The 21085-nt window shown below is 36.8% G+C and overlaps 1 protein-coding gene across 3 annotated transcripts in view; it reads right to left on the reverse strand.

Moving 5' to 3' along the window:
* The window catches only part of DCLK1 (doublecortin like kinase 1), a 237884-nt gene that overhangs the window by 10972 nt on the left and 205827 nt on the right, over positions 1-21085 (reverse strand). For 2 of the 3 annotated variants that reach the window (XM_058800587.1, XM_058800589.1), the window contains 2 exons: positions 19455-19535; positions 12807-12920 (listed from right to left, as the gene is read on the reverse strand). In XM_058800587.1, the coding sequence (XP_058656570.1) occupies positions 12807-12920; positions 19455-19535 (195 nt within the window). Of the gene's footprint in view, positions 1-7136; positions 7211-12806; positions 12921-19454; positions 19536-21085 lie in introns of all 3 variants that reach the window. The other variant, XM_058800588.1, reaches the window with a different exon arrangement.

The following is a 21085-nucleotide window of genomic DNA, read 5'->3' on the forward strand; positions in this document are numbered from 1 at the left end:
AGAAAGATGGACAGGAGTACAGAACTATTATAGCAAATGGATTTAGTTAGGCTATATTGCTGAATGATTTTTTTTTGTGTCTAGAAACCATATAGCACTACTTTAAAAGGGTAAAGTGATCCATTTTGATAAGTTCATTCCTATATTTTAAATAATAATTGCTACAAAATCCAACACTTTGCATCTGCCATTTTTTTTTGTTTACTGCTATCTTTTGGTTAAGAGCTCTAATTAGTATTTTCAATGCTTTCTATGTTTCTTAGCCTTGAACCAATTCAGTTTTTGATTATTTTTAATGTGAAACAGAAGAATACCTAGATATTTTACACACAGTGAATATACTGCTTACAGTATGTAATTTTGTGTGAAAATTGAAAAGAATGGCATATATTACCGCTCTATAAAATACAGATTTCCATTTAAAGGATATTTTTTTATGCTTACAGGAAATAAGCATTTATTTAAAGTTTAAACCACATCACATCATCCTGTGGTAACAGATACTCTCCCCTGAGAAATTTAAACATTTCTTGTTGAATACATAAAAATACTTGTATTAAATTGAGAATTTATTTTTAAAACCTACTATATGGGAATGGCAAATGTATATGCAAAACCTGAAGGTATTTAAATTTAGATAACTGACACATAAGGGAATGTATAAGAAAACTGGGGGTTTGGGATATTGCTTTTTATAAAGAACAAAGATAAGTAGGTACCAGAACATCTTTTCAAAGATGTCTGTAGGAATAAACCCCAAGATATTATATTTCTATGATTGTTGGAAAAGCTTTAGAGACTCTTCTTTAAATCTATTGTTTAAATATACATAAAACCACTCCCTCAATAATAAAAGATATTAAGCAAAAACCCCATGACTGTCTCACACCTAAACTAGCACCTTATGCTGCTGTAGTTTGTAGGGCCAAATATTTCTGGCTTCCTAACCCTTCAGAAACTTCCTGAGATATTTTGTTAATTTCTTTACATTTTTATCCAGTCTTTGCCCTGGATTTGATCTAATCAGTCTTTGTAAAGACATATTTCTAGAGTATGGGGCATTATTGTGGTTATTCTCCTGGGCTGAGAGACATCCAGAGCCTTTCTCACCCGAAGAGTTTATTGAATAAAAAGTTACAAAGCCACAGAGAGTCAAAGACGTCAGTATTTATCTAGTGAGAGCAAAAATACACAGGTCATATTCTAATGTTTGGTGTTTACCATGTCAAAACTATGAAATGGGGCACTTCTAGCTACAGAGTGCTCTGGCCCTGTAGCACTTGCAAGAAAAGGCTCATTTTGCCCAATGTTCCATTGACATTGGACACTTCCAGTGTGTAATACACTGCTGATGATATTGTGTCTCTGCATTCTGCAAAAATGCTATTTTTCATTTAATGACGTTGCGGTTACTTTTTACCTTGAAAGAATTTCAAAATATGATAGATCCATCCTTTGGAATGCAGAGAAGATGGTAAGACAGATACACAAGAGTATTGACTGCATGTGTTTTGTAAAGGTGATTTTCACCTACTGTACTTCCTTGTGCACATGGACATACTCCAAAAATCAGCTTTTTCATTATTATTGGTAACAAAAGGCCTCTTATTGCCTTGGTTTAACAGATGTGCTCTTTCACCTGCTGCTCATCTGGGTGGTTTGCCGGTGTATGACACAGTCCATTATGGATTTCCAGGGCATTTCTACTTCAAGGTACTGTTTCAATAAATAATAGGAGGATCTCAAGTGCACTTATGCTTCACAGGGCTGCAAATCCCAGATTTTTATTATCACATTTTGACATTTTATTTTTCCCGGCTCTAGGTTAGAGATTGAGAACTTTGAGCACTACATGAGAATAATGGCATCAAAAATGTAAAGACAGCATTCTTATTTAAGATATGCAGCTGCCGTCCTGCAATCCATATGAGAAAATGTAGAGCTTCTCATCCAGCAGAAGATAAGTGGATTGCCTCTAATAATTTGGTGGTGATGGGTCTGAAGTACTTCATTAAGAACTAATGTATTTTGCATCAACATTTAGTAATCCTGACACCCAGCACCAAATGGTTACCAAGCCATTCTTGGAAATGCATCTAATTTGTAGTAACAGAGCATTATTTTGAAATCATTGTTTCTGTCACTGACATATTAAGGCACAGTTAGCATTTTTCCAGGATTTTTCCTTAAAGAGTGTCTTCATCCTGATTTCTAATACTTGAAGTTACAGGACTCATGAGCCATGCAAATCTATTTTTTATCTTGGAAAACACTGCACTGTGTATTTATGAACAGATTTTCAAAAACTACAACCACTTTGATATATGTGGTGGATTTGCAATGGGAAGAGCCTTATTTTAGCTGTGGGCTGATATTTTCTGTCAGATCAGTAATTACTGGATTAAAGTAACTGAATTTTATGGAAGTGAGCAGTGACTGTTATTCTTTTCACTTGTCTTAATTTACTGCTGGCCACGAAATATAGATATATATTAGTTTCATTAATAAAAGAACATTAATGTGCATTTTGCCTCTTAGTCCATACATTATTCATACCATCCAGGAGACTAAACTGGAGATGCAGCTGTTCACGCATTAATCCAAGAAACCCTTCCCTTTGCTTGTTTTTATTCTGCAGGAGCATATTGCAATTTGTTAGCAATTTTTGTGAAGCTTTGTTTAGCGTGTGGAATTAGATGAATCTACGTATTGAAACACTGGTATTTTTTCTTCCAGTACATTCTTTTATATCCATGGATTTATACACACATTTAAAAGCTCACACCTAGATAAGTTTATCTTATTTCCTTACACTTCTGGCCAGTGACCTTTATACGTTGACAGGTTTCCTTGCTGTAAAAATGACCATTAAACATTGCTTGTGCACAAGCCAGGCAGCCCTTCAGTCTCATCTTTTTAAAAATTTCTTTTCCATGGGTTTCTCAGGTTATATATATATATATATATATATAATATATACACTATATATATTTATATATATATATAAGTGTGATTGATTGATGAATCAAGACACTTTCTTGAGAGTACTTCAAATTTAGCAATGCACCTCAGTCCAGGAGCAAGACACTCATGGTATTTTCAGTCCCTCAGGCACAAGGTACAACCAAGTCAAGTTACACGGTGATTTGGAGACGTGCAAATGACCACATCGAGGGGACAAATTAATCGAGTGGATTTGAACCCAGACCTCCAAATACAAAAGCCTGATGCTTTAGCACACCATGTAACTTCCAGCATGAAATTTAGCTAAAATGAAAGTAAAAAAGAAAGAAAACCAAATCAATTTGATATATGCTTTGTACTGTATTGGTGAGTGAACACAAAGACAAGTATTCTGTATACATAACTGTTGAATTCATATTGCTGTGTTTAAGTTTGTGTTTACTCTTTGACATCCCCCTTTTTAGACACACGATTCCTCAGCTGGTTTCAATTACATATGGAAGAGAGTTAGTGCCAAGTTGTTTGCATGAGTGAATTTTATTTATAGTTTGTAAATCAGTTGTGAGTTTTTTACTCGAAGATCGGGAGAAGATATTTTAAATTATTTTAGGTATCTGCCTGTATTTACCAATATTCAGTTTACAGAGGGTTTTATGTTATTAAAAATGGCACTTTACAGATAGCAAGCCTGATTCCCAGCTTCCTTGTCCCATCACCAAGATGTCTGGCTGCAACTTTTGACTTGAAAGTGTGTTGTATCCACTTGGGACAGGTGTAAGTAACTCGACAGATGCAAAGTAATGTGAACTAGGAACCAAACAGAGACAATGGAATTATGGGTTTGGGTTTTCAAATGAGCTATTTAGATATATTTTTAACTGTGACAGTGAGAACTGTATTTTAAAATTTTTAAATACAGTGAGAACTGTATTTAATATTGACTAGATTGATAATTTTGTTAAGTATCCAATGTAACTCATCTCCTTTCTATTCTCATCATATAGACAGATCATCAATGACTTTTCCATACACTTCCTGGATTTTATTTTGCCCATTTTGCTTTGCTTGAGTGTCTTGGATATATAGAAAATAACACACCCTAATATTCTATACTAATATAATATATGTACTACTACGCATACTGACATTTTCTACTAATTTTCTGTTGGATGCAACCATCTAGTGCTCCTTTGCTTTTCTGAATCTGCCCAATCTTCAGGTTTTTAACTGGACCCCCAAGACTTGTCCCCTATTGATGCTGCTTTGGCCTTTACTGCACTTCTGATTGCAGGGCTGAAGTTCCAACAGCATTTGGTGGATTGGTTTTTAAATGTATTAGTCTGGGGTCCAAATGATTTTTCTGATTTGGGCCCTGTGTTTTCCCAGATCCTCATATTCAAGGAACTGTGAAAGATTTTCCAGGCATTATACCTCATGCCAGCTACAACAGCTCCTGCTGTATGTAAAAAATCACATCACTTCTGCATGTATTATCCCACTGAAAGGGAATAAAAGAAGATGCAGAATACACTTGGAAATTAGGATTTTGAATGATTTTGAAAAGAGAAGTCTTTTAGACAGAGAAAGGACAAGGTTTTCTGGTTGTTGAAGGAGGAAATAGTGCCATTTAAAAAATTATTTTAGAAGACTTCAAGAAAATAAAGATAAAAACTGAAAGAGGAGCGCAGAAGAAATGAGTAGTTTAACGTTAACAAAGGGAGCATTACATTTTCCTTGAGACATGGCTTCATTTTTCTCTGTACTTGTGAATTCAGATTAATTTTCATGTGCCTGTGATAAATTATTTGTTTATAGACATGAATTGATGAACCTTTTCATATATTTTACATCTGCGCTACTAAAAACTAAACACTTATTGTATCAAAATGGTTTTATTTAGATGAAAATGTTGGTCACGACAACAGCTGCATGTTTCTGGGAGATGAGAGAGGCCCAAACACACGGCAGTGCTTGGGCCACTGTACCCCCTCGCAGAGGATTTCCTAATTAAGCATCCGCACCTAGGAGCCCTGATCTCCCAGTTTGCCTTTCCACACTAGGTGCACAGTTTAGAAAACTCTAATTATAAACATTGTTGTTACTGCCCCCAGCTGGAAAACAGAGCAGTTTATGTATGAATAAGAGAGATTATCGCCCATCTGCTCCAGCCCATTATTCAGGGATGGGTCATTTTGTATGCTGATGGCAGCCATTACTAGTGCTTTAGTCAAATGACCTTTTTTTTTTTTTAAATAGCTTTATTTATTTACCAAGTTGCAGACTTAGAGCCTTCCCCCCTACCTCTCCAAAAATGCATATGGTTTGTTTCAAAACCTGGGCTATGCAGCTAAACTGAGTCAAGGCCAGTCTGAGATGTTCACTTTTCTCACAGGCTCCTGTTTCTGGTGATCTGCTCCCCCTGAAACGAGGGTTTTAAAAGATCCAAATATTGTGTATAGCAAATGGAAAGACTTTCATTGCTTGTTTGTTTTTTTTTTTTTTTTTAATATAAAATAAAAAATGCAAATCAGAGAAAGAGTGCAAACTGACCATGGATAGCAATTAACCTCCAGGAAGATAAATAAAGTTCATGTGATCTTCCCCACCATTTTACAGACCAAGCATTAAATTTGCAACTCTTCATCAAAGTTCTGCTTGACAAAAAATTCCTCTAATACTATCAAACCCACAGTCATCTAAAGCTGGGCACTCAGGTCCCATTCCCCCTTCTCCAAAACCAAGGAGCACGAAGAAGGAGGACAAGTGACAAGACAGATCAGCAGGTTTTGTTCTGCCCTTGCAGGTCACAGTGGGTTTGTAGCCAACACTACAAGTGCAAGAGGGTGGAATTAGATGAATTACAGGTACTACTGCACTCCAGCACTGAGAGTGAGAGTCTTTCTCAATTTTTGCTAGCCAGCGTTCAACTCCTGAATAGGATTGATTTTCTACTTTTTTGCCTGAAAATAGGCTTATTTTTGAGTTCGGGTTTGTTTCGTTTTTCTTTCCCCAGAACATCCATATCAGAAATTACTTAGCCCTCAGTGTGTGCTCAGGGAACCGTTAGATTTTATGGAAAGCGTGCTGCAGCTCGATCCATGCACTTGGTGAAATGATCCAGGGTGGGAGTTTTACTTAGTGGAAACACTTACAGTGACCATCTCTGCTGTTTTGCTAAGGTGGTTACTTTGCTGAGATTTTACAAACCCCTCACAGACAAGTTCTTAAAGGCAGCGTTAGAAAACACAGGCCTCACCGTAAACTTATAAAATTTCTCCAGTTACCAAAATGCAAGTCTTGTGAGTAATAAGGAAAAAGACAGCAAGTAACCACTTGATGGGAACTCCAGTACTCTGGATTTATTGAGGAGGTGGGTGGGCCTCTCGTGGGCTATCAGACCTGGAAACCACCTTGCCCCCACTCCAGAATAAGCCCCTCCCGCCCAGAGCCCCATTTTATCATACAGGTTAAGCCAGCTAACAACAACCCTGGCACAGTTACACAATGAAGATAAATATATTCAAGAGACTCATGCAATATTTAAAAAAAAAATCAAACCAAAATAAATAGGTATCAGAAGGGTTTTAAAAAGAAAAGAGAAGGAATGCATTGTTAGAAACACAAGCTTACCAGCACATACAATGCATTGTATTTCAGTGAACTTGGGAGAGTTTCTATGCCCGCGTTATGCAAATGCATTGTTCAATCTAAGGTAAGGATTGTGTTTAGTGGGTTTAAAATGACAGTATATAGCTCCACATCTTATATGGAAAAAGAGGAAAATATATGCTGAGGGACTGCTGCTGCTCCGTGTGTTTTGAAACAGGAGCACAGGGGAAGCAGATGCCTTAACAAGCAGAAGGGAGGGGGAGGGTGCGTACTTCAGCATATCTGTAGATTTTCTATATACACTGTCCTTTTAACTACAGGGGAGATTGATACTGAGCATGTGCAATGAAGAGAAAGCTGGCAATGTGGGTGTGAGGGATGGGTGAAGAAAGGGAATGAGGGGGTGTGGCATCTCAATCAAGATTAAAACGAAACTGATAAAGCAGCATATGGACCGGATAACAAATCAAAAAGCATGTTTATCCACTGAAGGAACTGGTTAATGGAGACTGCCAGCACGTTGCCATGGAAACACTGACTGTTGGCGCTGCACCATCTCATACCTTATCCAATACATTCCTGGTTGTTGGTAGTAGTCCAAAGACCCTGATCTCTTGATGGTAAACCCGTGGTCCAGCTGAGCAGAGAGAAATGGGGCAACTCAGTGGATCAACATTAGGCTAGAGAATTCAGACTCCAGAGCAAGCTGTTCCTTATTTAGTGCATATTTACTCTTTTCACTTTCACTCTTATCTAACATCCTAAAGCTATGTACTGCACAGGAAAAAGGAAAAAAAAAAAAAAAAAGAAATAAAAGAAAAATATACTAATTCTAGATTTAGTCTTGCCAAATTAGAAGCCAATTTATTCAAACTAAAACGGGGTTTGCAAATCCATTAGTTAATGCATAATGCATTCATTTAAAAGTCTGAAATATTTGTTACCTCCAAAGACAGTAGTGCCCTTTTAAGTTGCACATACCAGTAATAGAATATTATCTTTTGCAATTAAACTGAGAAGTTCAAAAATAATAATTTTTAAAAAATTAAATGCAGTGCAACCATCACAAGGAGCAGGCTAGACAGACTACACAAGTCTTAAATTAGACTGCTTCATAATCATGGAATGTGTAAAGATGAAAAGAATCAGATTTTGATACCCCATCAATCATGGTAATTCATTTCTAAAAATGTGTTAACCTTGGAGAGTAGGACTACTCAGAGCCATGAATAACATTGTTTATCATTTCAACTTACACCTCATGCTCAAAAAGATAACAGTACAAAACTATTTGGTTTAAAATTGCACCAATTAAAGTCAAAATGAAAATGAACTTAACATTGTGTCCAGGAAATTGTGCTGGTGATATTACTTAAGGACTATGGATCTTTCTTTTAGTTTATCATCAGCAAAATCATGTGCATAGGAACAAAGAAAATGTGTTCTTTTCCCTAACCCTTCTGTGCTGCACTAACAGACGGTAGAAATATAATTTAGCTGAATTACATAAAATTTTGGGGAAAAAATCTTGACAGAGAAACTGTAACTGCACGAAAACTGTTGCAATGATTTTCAAATTTTTTCTCTGTGAAGGGAAAAGGCCATTTTGGGCTTCAATAAGAGTGTAGCATATATTTCCAATACTGATGACAGTTTCTAATTCTAAATTCAGAATAGCAGTTCAACACATTTCCAGGTACCAACCACTTAAAGGGGAGTTAGGAACTAACTGCAAATTTAACTTTTTCTTGATGACTCCTCTGCAAGTGTAGAATTTAATATTTTATTCTTTTTTGCTAAAACAATGCTTCTTTCATCCTATTTAGAATTATTTAAATCATGTTTCCTGTTTAAAACCATGGGAACCTTGTACCTAGAGTTAAATTTGTGTTGGTTTAACTATGCTGGTCTGCTATTGCCATCTACTGGCTTCCTTGTATGCTGCACATAAAACACACAAAAGGGATGATTTCCTAAAAAGCAGATAAAAAATATTGCCCTAAAATTGAATAGCCAAAAATTTATTCAGAAAAAATGGGAAAAATCGCTCCCTAACAAGAGCTTAAACAATTTTGGTGGTGTGGAAATCCTGCCATGAGAAACCCAACTGTGGAAAATGACCCCAGGACAACACAGACAATAGATGTAAAAGGATAGCCGAGACACAGGTTCAGCTTTAAAACTTTAAGCAAAACGTACAGGCTAGGCTTGGCTTCTCCTCCACACCAACCAAGAAATCCCAAGACTAAAAATTCCACTTGGCATGGGTAATTTTCATTTTAAAATCGGCAGAACGCAGGGCAGTGACCCACATGCTGCCTGCCCATTGCCAGGGTCCTCAACCCAGGACCCTGTGAGCAGAAGGGAGCTGCACCAACTTTCTAAGCAGCTTTTCTCCTTTTCTGTTCTACTTGTTTACTCTGCATCTCCAGCTGGAGTTTACTCCCATTGCCAAGAGAAAGACCTCATACAACCTTAACAGCAGATTAGCATTAGTCTTTTTCTCTGTCCTAACAATGGCAAAAGTACAAGCACCAAAGTGATGACATACAGGCTAAGATTTAACACTTCAGACAAGGACATGTATTAAACAATGCTCGGTTCATACAAGGAATTACAGCACACCTTTGGACTGCAGAAGCATTCTTAGAAAGTGATTTGCACTCTTAGTCGCTCTAGCCACTGTCACTGAAGCCTAAAGGGTACAGCCACAAGGGTACTGTTTTGTGGCCAAACCAAAATAAATGGAATTGACACCCTCGAAGAGCTGAAGAATAAAACCTACCCCAAAATTTTAAAAAGGCTAGTTAATGTAAACCTGCTTTTATGTTTTTACTGCAGTACCTTTTATAAACACCATCACAGAACTAAAAAATACTGCTCCTATTGAAAAGCTGTACGAGAAACATGATCCTGCAAATATTTTGGCACATGCTTAACAGTAATGTGGCCATTCTGACACAGACTGAAGGGCACTAGCCCAAATGGTCTCCCACAGAGACCGGTAGTCAACGCCTGTGACAAGAGTTTAAGAACAGGGCAAGTAAAGTGATATTTCTCCTACATAGTCTCTCTTCAGCAAGCAGTGTTTTTTTGGGACTTGCTAATTCTCTTGCTGTTTTAAAAGCTAGCTCTCCAATTAAAAATTTGCTGGCAAAGCTATGTTGGTTCAGGGGAATTTTTTCCCAATGGACATAGTTACTCTGGCAGAACTTTTAATGATGTATTATTGCATCAACAGAAAAGTCTCTTCACTTGTATAGCTAATTTTTTTAGAGAAATCATTCTACTACATCAGCAAATGAACTGCTTTGCTAGGCATGCACATGTTCATTAGGGTAGTTTGTCCAAACTGACGAATCCTTTCAAATGTGGACAAACTTGAAGTCTGGACACATGCACGAGAAGTAGGATGTCTCTGCCTTGGATAGACAGAGACAACTTTTACTGAGATTACCGCATCAATAAAGCAGACATAAGTCTGAACCAAAGGAATCGAGGCAATTTGGACATTGCTGAAGGAAGCAGTAGCCACAGAAGTTGTAAAAACACATGTAGCTTCAAACTTCCTTTCAGTCAAGCTGACCAGAGACACAGCTTTAGGAACTTAATTTTCATATAATAGTTTTAATTGGTGCATATGATAAATATTCCTTGAGATCTTTGAGGTGTGTTACTTTTTACCACCAGAGAAAACAGGCATGTAATATCACATCATACCAATGTGAGGACAAACTAAGAACTAAATACCACATATTAGCGAGCTCTGTACATAAACAGGGTTATAATACTCAAAATAATGATAATATTTATCTTTCATACTATTAAGCTGCAGAAATATAAACACATATTAACACATTTTCACAAACACAGACACACATGTGTTATATAATATACAGATGGCAATTCTATATATTATATACACAAGTATTCTCTCAAAAAGTATGTAAACATACAGGCAGGCACAAACCCCCAGTATTTTTTTTAGCAAATATAGTTAGCGCATGTCGTTAGTGCCAAACAATATGTTACAGCCTCTATACATACTTTGAAAGCTCTAAATCTAGACCAGCCTTTGTTAATACGATTTAATTTTAGCTTATTTGAGATTTCACAGTTAAAGGGAGATTCCTAAACATAAAACTCTGGTGACATGCATGTCAAATGTATATTAAATAGACTACCAAATGCAGAAACAACAATTAAAGACATTGTTGTTCTGCTTTTGGCTTTCTTTTACATATTCAATTATTTTTGTAGAAAACAAAACTAATTTATTAATAAAATGGAAATTATCTAGCATTCCGAAACATTACCAAAACACTAAAGAGGTCTGTATTTCCCTATCTCTTCTAAGTATTCTAAATATTTCTACTTTATAGGCCGAGTTGCAGGATCAGTCGTGTCAGAATATGAAGTTTGCCCACAGAGATGATTGCTAAAAATAATCTGTTAAATTTCCATACACTAAAAAACAAATAAAAGTCATTAAGAATATAATTAATCATACACATTTTTTCCTGATTTTTTGCAGTGTACAGATTCACTACAGTGCCTTTTTCATTACTCGGGTGTTAAACTGCTGCAAACAATTCCTTGGCAAAGCAACTGGGGCAAATAAAAAAAAGGGGAGGGCAGGGAAATTAAAAACATAAAGGAGGCAAGGGATGGATGAGGACAGAGGCATCATTTCTTGCTTTTAAGCTTTGAAGTCATTAGCATGGAGGATCTGAGCAGTAATTCTCATGGACAAGCGTGCTGGCAGTCCATTCAATAGGAACACAGTTTCAGCTAGTCTATAAAGAACATACCTGCAGTTCAGATGAGCAATGGGTATGTGATGTTTTAGTTGTGGGAGAGTTGCTGCAGTATTATTGCTTAAAAATGAAAATAAATAAATGCTGACTATGTTAGCTGATGACTGAAAAAATCTAGGAAAAGCATGAGGAACAACTTGCTGCCATGTTGAGGACATTCAGGGTAAGAAAGAGTAAAGAAAAAATATGAGAGAGGCACAGTTTGAAATTTTTAGTACTTATACCAAGTAACTTTGAGAGAGTATCCCTTTTGCTGCACAAGCACTTCACACCTGTGAGCCAGATTGCATGTGCTGAGCTGAATTTATTTCATGCTGATTTAACTCAACACTGGAGGGGCTGAGCTGAGAAACATGAAAGTGGAAACAGTACAAGAAAGTGTACATGTGCAGTCACACCACCTGCAATTTATGGAAGCTGGGAATGAACATTGAGTAATCTGATATGGGAATGGTTACGTTTAACATGTCACATTTTTAGTGACTCTTTGGAGTGTTCACATTACTATGAGTAATAAAGGAAAGCTTACAAACACAAGCAGATGTATCAAAAATGTGAAGGATGTGCATGTTACTATTCAATGGCATTAGTATGAATAATCTCTTCATATGCTGAATATATCCTATGTCCACGTATATGTAATACACATGTGCATTTGTGAGGAAAAAATACAATTGTATGTGATGTATGCTCCACTGAGGATGCCATTGAAATCTCAGTAAAGCTTGGTCAAAATTTTGGCCAAGCTTTGTTTCAGACACTGACATGTTCAAACCTGGAATGGCTCCACTGGAATTGCAATGTGACAGAAGGCAGCAAGAAGTTCCATTAAGTCTTTACCCCATTAAATACTTCTGCTGACAGGGAAGCAGGTTGTGTGTGGCACTACAATAACATGCTGCTGCCCAGCTAAATCTGAAGCGACTAGACTCATGTTAACCATGAAGGCAGCAGTGAGGCATCACAGCTCTCTTTCATGTCTTCAGAGAGGAGAGGTTTAGGCTGCCATAGAGATTTTCAATTAAATTCTGAAGAAATTTCCATTTTAAAGTGCTGCTGTCCTCCTACAATCTCTGTGTGGCCTAAATCCGTATGAGTCTACTGCCAAGTAAAATGTCATGATCCCAGTTCAAATGGTTGAATTTATGTTGGAGTTAGGTCCACTGATCTTTTGGTAAAATGTGGAACTGTGTTCTGTGTGTACAGTTATACCTCCTAGGGCAGTTAAATAACAATGTGACTCACAAGGAGAACCAAAGGAGAAGTTGTGCAGGATACCAGTCTAACTATGCTGATATTAATTAAATGCTACATTTATCTAAATATTAACCCTCTCTGTTTTCTTTTGGTGTCATAAACACAAAACTGGCTGGTGGGCACACAAATCTGTTTCATCTGTGTATATCAGATGCTTACTGCTATGACAGAAACTCCAGCTGCTGTGCTGTTTGGCTTAGGGCCTGTGTTGAAATGCTTCTTTATCTTCCCAGCTACTGAGAGCTGATGTTCGTTCTCTGGAAGGCCATCATCCTGCAGACAAATAAAGCAAAATAAAACTTCAGAGAGGAAAGACAAAAAAAAGAGGAACTGTGAGGTGATTCTGATAGGTCAATACAGAAAATTTTACAAAATGTTTGTATTAAAATATGGGTCAATCATTGTCTCCATCAATAAATACATTTAAGGTACTTACAAGATGAACACATTATGGCACCAAGCAGTCTCTCTCTTCTTCTTTACCCAATATTTTCTTCTCAAACTTTAGGTAATGTTAATTAATAATAATTGTTAAACAATTCATTTTCCTTAACATTTCTTACAATTTTCTTTCATTAATTACCACTACCCAGTTATTTTTATGCCCATTGATATTTCAAAACCTGAGGACTTCAGATGTGTTTAAGATTCTGTTTACTCATCACATAAATTTAATGATAATGACCTCAAAAGTAAAAAGTCTCCAAGATATTACAAAAACAAGAGGTTGGGCTGGGTCATTCCTCCTTCCAGCTGAGTCTTCTCACTTTGGAGAGCAAACCTGGATACCTGCACCTAGGGAGACTGGCATCCTTCATACTGAGCAGAAACCCTGACAGAAAGAATGGAGTTTGTGGTTTTGCACAAGTCCGTACACTGAATTCAAGCCCAGGAAAAGAGGAGGGTTTTATAGAAATTGTAGCAAAGATCTTTATGCCTTAAAAACGTGTAAAAAGCCACTACTAAGTGAGACCCTCACTAGCAGCAGGATTTCAGGCAACAAATACGCAGAACACGTGGAATAGGAAACAAAATATACAACAGGCAAAATATACAGAGCCATGTGCCATAGTCATCCCTGACTGGTGCTGCATGGTATGTATAGGAATAAACAAATGAAATAATTCTTAAACTCCACTGAGGCAAAATCCTAGCAGAATAAAGGAAAATAAGAAAATATCAGAATAGTAAGAGATGACAGACACTTTTTTCTTTTATTTTTCAGCCATTATGAGTGCCCTTAAAGAGTTACAGAGCTGCTGCAGTAAATCATGAGTTCAGTGAGTGTATGGGAATTTTAGGGAGGTTGGTAGGGTTTGTTATTTATTTAGCTTGGGGAGTTTGTGTTTAGAGATCCCTTACTCACCCCTTAACAAAATGTCTTAGCTGGCAAAATATGGTCAAGTGCACACAGCTGCAAAACACAAAACAAAACAATAGAACCCAGTAGCTGATCATTGTCTATCACTGGGAGTCCTGGCTTGGTGGTATATGACCCCTAAAAATAACCTGCTTCCCGTTGACCTTGCCTTTCCCAGAAGAAAGCTAGTCTGTAAAGTGAACTCCTCGTCACGAGAGGAGGGAAGAAAAATAAAATCATTCTCTTGGCTTTCTTGACATGAAAGTCTGCCAAGCGTTCATGTCATCTTGTAAAAAGACTAAATTACAGACAAGACAATAGTTACCAAGACTGTGGTCATATTTTATTGGTGAAGAACCACACCCACAGCTCCTGTGGCAGCATGCCACAGACACAGAGTTTGGGCTCCAGCTTTCAGATGAAATACCTTCCAGCCCAGTTTAAGATGCAGCATAGAGATATATCAGAATTCCTCTATTGTTACTAAGTTTTTATTACTACTGTTAGTGCCATCTGATGTTTAGTAGTTCTCTTTTATTCAAAAATGCTTTATAAAGAAATCAATATATATTAAACTGGCTCCTAGAATTATTTCAGTCAACAAAAAGATAGCTATTGAGGGTGAGAGATGACAGCTGTTTATCTAAATACAAAACAAGTGGCTCTGCAGTTTTAAAGGGCAAGAAGTGAAAAAAACACCCCATCAAATATCAAATTGATCAGAATCATCAGGATAGGTTGTAGAACTGGAGAACAGTGTAAACACTGCTGACAAGAATTTCATTGGGTTGCTGAAATGGTAGGGATGTCAAACCCTGCAGAGGTTAACTGTTTCTTTCCCTTTTCTAAGCCTTTGATTTTGGCAGTGGGATCACAGAATTTCATCTCAGCCTTAGCACTAATCACAAGATTTTTTTTAAGATGAGCAGTTATTTTTGTTGCTCCAGCTAGGAACTTTAAAGAGTCATGAGCTTCAGAAGATGTTGACTGCTAATAGTCTGAAAGAAGAGCTCTCCTGTGCATACCTCAGGAGCTGAGCAGTCAAAAGAGTTTGAAAACTCTGGCTCAGAATTTGAGTTTTCACATGGACAATATAAACTGCTTGGAATGTTAACACATTTTTGTTTTTTGTTTTGGGGTGTTTTATTTTGGTTTTTGTTTGTTTGTTTGTTCAGGTTTTTTAATCAGCCTCTACAAAATACCTTTCATGGTCTATTTACAAAAATTCAAAATAAAAAACAATAAAAAAGAGGCAAGAGGAGAAAAGCTAGTAATTGATAAAAACTTTTTTTCATATTTGTATTGTTCCCTGTGGCAGGAGACATTGCCACTCAAAGTAAATGTTATAAAGATGTAATGAAGCTCAGGATTCCCAGACTCCTACTGCCCTGGGGTGCTTAGATCCATTTCACAAGATGGTCACAAGAGCTTTACTTTCCGAGTCTACAAATGTCAGATGAATAGATCATCATACAAGTAACAGCAGGAAATTAGTGTAAATAGAAGTGCTGGAAAAGCTTTTGGACACTGTTTCCTTTAAGGATTCTAAGGAATTTTTTTTGTACAGTGTTCTAGGGTGTAACCAAAAGTAGTGCAGCTGCAAAATAACGATTGTCTTTTAAAATTAGTTTTCTTACAAATGTGTAGCTTAATGATATGTATCGCTTGGCTATTAATTTCTTTTGCACACAAATTTACAAGGCAGACATATTGAGGGAAAAATAAAAAAGCTCCAGGTTCTCTAATTCTTTTTAGGCTACTGTGTGCCATCTTTCTCTTCCAGCAACAACATGCATTTCATATTGATTATTTTAACAGAGAAGGATTTACAGAATGCAATCTATCCCTTTCAGCAACCCTTCCTAATACATCCCTTTCACTGCTCAGGGATGTATTAGGAAACATTTACTACTTATACAAAGAAGAATGAGTTTGTCCTGTATCTTGTTTCAGGTTATCAATAACATCAAAGTTTAAAATGCCAAATCTCAAGCTTCCTGCCTCTTTTATAATTCTTTAACTTTGCAAAAAAAAAAAAAAAAAAAAAAAAAAAAAAAAAAAAAAAAAAAAAAAAAAAAGATTTGGGGTCCCTGTAGGGGAAGTATAAACTAATGGATTTTTTTCCAGGTCTAAGTGTACTGCATAGGAGAGATGATGCCAAATAGCCAAATAAACGAAATGGAGGGGGCAAAGAACTGCTGCTGAATTGCATTAAGAATTCAAGATCTCCATCTGTGGCAGTGGCATGTAGCCAACATCTTTTCAGGTTTTGTTTTTTGAATTGAAAACAGCTGGGATATTATTCACATCGAAACTGCTTTACTGGTCTGACTCTGACCATAACAAGCTTTGCAGTTTCCAAGAGGAATCCAGATATTTTTATAGCAAAATCTTAAAGTGAAATGAGGGTTTGCTCCTACTGAAACTGTCAAAGCACATTCCAGGAATCTCAGCAATTTACCAAGTAATCACATAATAAGCAGCTATAAAGTAGAATGGTTATTTACAATCTACAAAATGGTTTTATACAGTGTAAGCAGTTACAACACTTCTATCAAAGGTTTGATCAAAGAGAGAAAATGTTTCTTAAAATTGTCAAAGAAAACACATGCCTGCTTTTCAAGCCAGCTGTTCTATCTAGTATTTTAGCTGTAGCTTTAACACTCTGAATACATTCAAAACTGAAATAAGGGAAGTGTTGTAGTGAGCCGTATACCAGCTAAAAGTAATAGAGAAAGTAAACTCCAGCATTTGACACCATGGAAAAGTATTAAAGCAGTTTACCTGTGAAAATGGAGTGTAGGTGAAAATTCCATGTGCCATTTCTTCTCAGAAAGACAGTATACACAGAATTGCTCAGGTAATTACAACACATAGGTTGCAGAGCCTTTTGTAAACAGGGATGAGTGCATTAATTCTCTGTCCTGAAGCTGGGAAAATGAGGTGCAGGGAGGCTGTGTGACAGATTTGCAGATGATCCAGCCAGTGATGGCAGAGGTATGTGTAGTTGGATCTGACACTCTACCTTCTGCCTCTGCGCATCAACAGGCTGCCCTTGCTAGCTTATCTACTGATACTGCCCAGACACACTTCAGGGAAGTGCCCTTTCTCATGGAACCAGTTAAACACCTGTTTCAACTCAGCCATGTTCTTATTTCTTCCAATGTGAATTAGGATTGTAGTGCCATCTAGTTAATTTGATGCCCAGTATTAAGTGCTTCCATGTGTGATGTCTTGAAATGGGAGCAATGTTTGGAATGTGTTAAAGCACTTTCCTGAACTGCTCCCAGTGCTAGATTTTTTACTTCCAGAAAAAATATATGGAGGACATAAGAAAATTCAAAAGCAATTTTGATCCACATTATGAACTATCTCTAGTGTAATGATGCAGAAAAAATACTGATTTTTTTCAGTTATTAAAAGCAGCAGAAAAAAAGGAATTAGAGAATTGTCATGGAATATTTGTTTCACTTACATATAGACAGAATTGCTATGGGTTTTGATTGCAGAGAATTATTACCAGCATAAAACTGCAAGTGCACCAGAGCTAGACCACAGATTAATTGATCACTGCATTCTGTTTCTAACAGTGCATCACAGGCACTCTTTAAGAAGTAGTATATTTAATAGAAGCTAGTAGATCTTGGACTTTCCCTGGTATATCGTCTAGTTCATGCCAACCAAGTACTTAAGAACTTTGTGAACCAAGAGGTCTATCCAGTCCACTATATTTAATAAGCACCAATGGGATCATCCTCCAAAAATGTATTAAATTCTCTTTTGAGTCCATTTATACCAGTTCTCTACACCACCTTCTGGCAAAGGGTTCTGCATGTTAACTTATTGCGCAGAAATTCAGGAATTTGCCAAGGTGCTTCAGTAACCAGAGCTCAGGTTTTTCTAGCAGAGCTCTGGAGTGTTAAATGTCTTTAGACCCCAGCTCCTCTCCCCTGCTATCCTCACCAGCAGGTACTATTGAGGACAGGGAAGCAGATCCTCATGTCACTTGCACACTACTATCATCAGGTTACCGCCAAAGAGCTGCACCTCTTCTTTTTTATACATCACACTAAAATGGCTTTTTAAAACACATCATGGTGCAGCAATTTAAAAAAAGTAAGTATCTGGGGGTAGCACATTAACATTTCAAATATATTTTTCATAAAAAATGGAAGATTAGTGACCACTTCCTTAAGTGATGTAAGCAAGTGACATTTCAGTAATCTCAGCAGCAGTGTGCAGGCTCACACTGTGGGTGACTTGGCCTCTCTGTGGCTTCTGATCAGTCACTTCCATCTCTTCCTCTTCAGCACTCCAAAAATCTCCACATGTCCTCCTCCCATGGAGACAGAGAGAACCCTCAATCACCATAAGGCATTATAAACTGTGACAGAACACTATGTCCAAGGATAGCCCCTGGCACCAAGGAAAATAAATATTTCAGCTGCTTGAATGTCATCTTCAAAATGAAAAGATTTTCATCAGACATTGTCCTGGATCCTTGTACTCTTCAAACACCACAGAAAAGCTCTGCATGTTAATAGCATTTACAATTTAAAAAGCAGTTTGGGTAATAAAGGAGCCCTGCAAGTTTAAAGCAGTTTGTGTAATAAAGGAGCTCTCCAAGTTTAAAGCATGTACTTGAATAATACTTAAGTGATCACTACTACTCTATATGGAGGACTCTTTCATAAAAAAAAATTAATATCTGAGGTGACTGTATATTTGAATTTTTAGAATGGTTTTTTAGTGAGAAAGGGATTTTGGACACAGCAGCTCAGGGACCAAAGAGTATTCCAGGGAGGACTGCACACTCAAACTTGCAACAAACAAAATGAAGCATTATTTCCTCTTCCTGTATTTTTTTTTTCACTGATCATCCCAATTGTGTTTCTTTTTCAGATATCCCTTCTGAACTGGAATATAGATTATCCTGATTTTTTATTTTTGTCATCCAAATATTTTAAAACATGTTAAATAGTCTGGAATAATTAGCAAATCTTAAATACCGTCAGAAGCTAAATATGATTCTAAATGTTTCCCTGTTCCATTCTGGATCAAGTAGGTTTAACAGTAGTTTTAACAGTATGGGCTATATTTCAGTAACTCTTAATCATGACTGTGAGATTTTTGAGCCCACCTCATCTCAGGAGAATAAAATGTGTCACTGAACCTGCAAGCTGAGAGGTAGAGATATACATTTATCAAATTGGATTGAGATTTGTTCAAACTCCATTTCAGAGAAAATGTAGCTGAGCACACACAAAATAATGACAACTCCAAGGTACAAAATACAGTAAATCAGCCTGTAACCCAGCTGATTTCCAGTTAAATCTGTGGCATCTTTAGAATGTGCTGGCTTCCAAAAGGGCATAGCAAGAGCTTGACAGAAAAGAACTCAAAGGTGTCGAATTGCAAGAAGCATATACAAGTCTGAAAATACTTACATTAACCCATGGATGCTCAAGAACTTGCAAGGCTGAGAACCGCAGATCTACATCTACTTGAAGCATCATTGTGATAAGTTCCTGAGAAATTGAATACACAGTTGAAATTAAAGAACACTTTCAAAGAACAGATCAACAGTTCATACACTTCAGAACTCTTTAACTGATTTTGTAAGAGTGCTCAAAGAGAGAGTGAACTACTGACTGAAGAAATATACTAAGATTATTCAAAAAATAGAAAAACTATGAACATATGAACTCTCAGCTGAACTTCTAAATCAATATCTGACAGTATCTTGAAAAGCTAGAAGACAGTTCTGAGTTACGGCTCTGAAGCCACTGTTTAAGAGAAAAGCACTTAATACATATTGTGCAAAACAGATGGTCTCATGAAATTAGGTTAGCTTTCCATTAAGAAAAAGCCAATTCCTCTGTAGGGAAAAAAAAGCCAGCAAAGAGTTTTACTTTAAACTCTTGTTTAAATAACATAGAAGATATTAAAAAAAAAAACCCTGACACTTAAAATCATTATTTTTCATCCTCTGATTTTCTCTGCAATTACCTAGATTATTTTATTCACAGAGTGGAGTGCATGGAAACAGTAGGGCAATATGACAGCAAATAAAGGCGCATCGCCAAAGACCAAAGCTATTCATCCTTAATTACAAGAATAACTTAAATGGATAGGCTAAGGCTTCAAATCAGAATTTTTAGACAGAACTATTTGACAGAAGAAGTTTCACAGGAAAACCCACTGGCAAAGGACTTGCAAGGTTCCCATTAATGATGCTATGAAATAATGCCTGCTACAACACAATGATTTGCTTTAGAGGACTTCCAACTCTATGATTGTATCTTATTCTTTAATCTCATTAGTTAGAAGTCTCCACATACCTGTAAAAGCAGGATGTAACTCTCCAAAGAATGGAGATTCAGAGCTACTCTCATACCTGCATCCACCTCCAAATTTAACTTTTTTTTTTCCTTGTGATTAATCAAACCCTGTCACACTGAAGGAAACAGGAAGACAGTTTTTCATAGATTGCCTTACAGACCAGAGAAGTAAACTGACTGAAAGTAAGCACTTACCTATCTACAGAATGACCATGTGATTTTTTTTACATTCACATATGTATTTTGTCTCTGTCCACATATATTTATATATATGACTACAGTGAATGCCAGATCCCTAGAAAATCTTTGAGTTAAACTGTTGCTCTAATGAATTGGTGAGAGTTAAAAAACCTGATCTGCTTTGCAAGTATAATGAAGTCTGTCAAGGTCTGTATCTGTAAATAATTATATCTGCCTTAGCACACCAAAACCTGCAGGTCAAGAGCTGTGACCAGAACAAGTCTGTATTTCATACCACTCTGCAACAATAAGGCAATGGGAGGCCTGGTTCTTTGACAGGAAGAAAAAACAGACATAACATCTAATGGGGTCAATAAGGGAAATCAGCCTCTCCATAATATTATTAGATAACACTCAAAGGCTCCAGGTTGGTACCTGGTGCCCCTCATAAGTACATATAAAGCACAGTCCAAGAGAGCTTTCAAGCTAGGAAGTGAATTACTTTTTCTTAATCAATAAGGGCTGCTGGTGTCTGTTGTGTGAGAAATCATAGAGAT

Source organism: Ammospiza caudacuta, chromosome 2 (assembly GCF_027887145.1).
Source record: "Ammospiza caudacuta isolate bAmmCau1 chromosome 2, bAmmCau1.pri, whole genome shotgun sequence".
NCBI lineage: Eukaryota > Metazoa > Chordata > Aves > Passeriformes > Passerellidae > Ammospiza > Ammospiza caudacuta.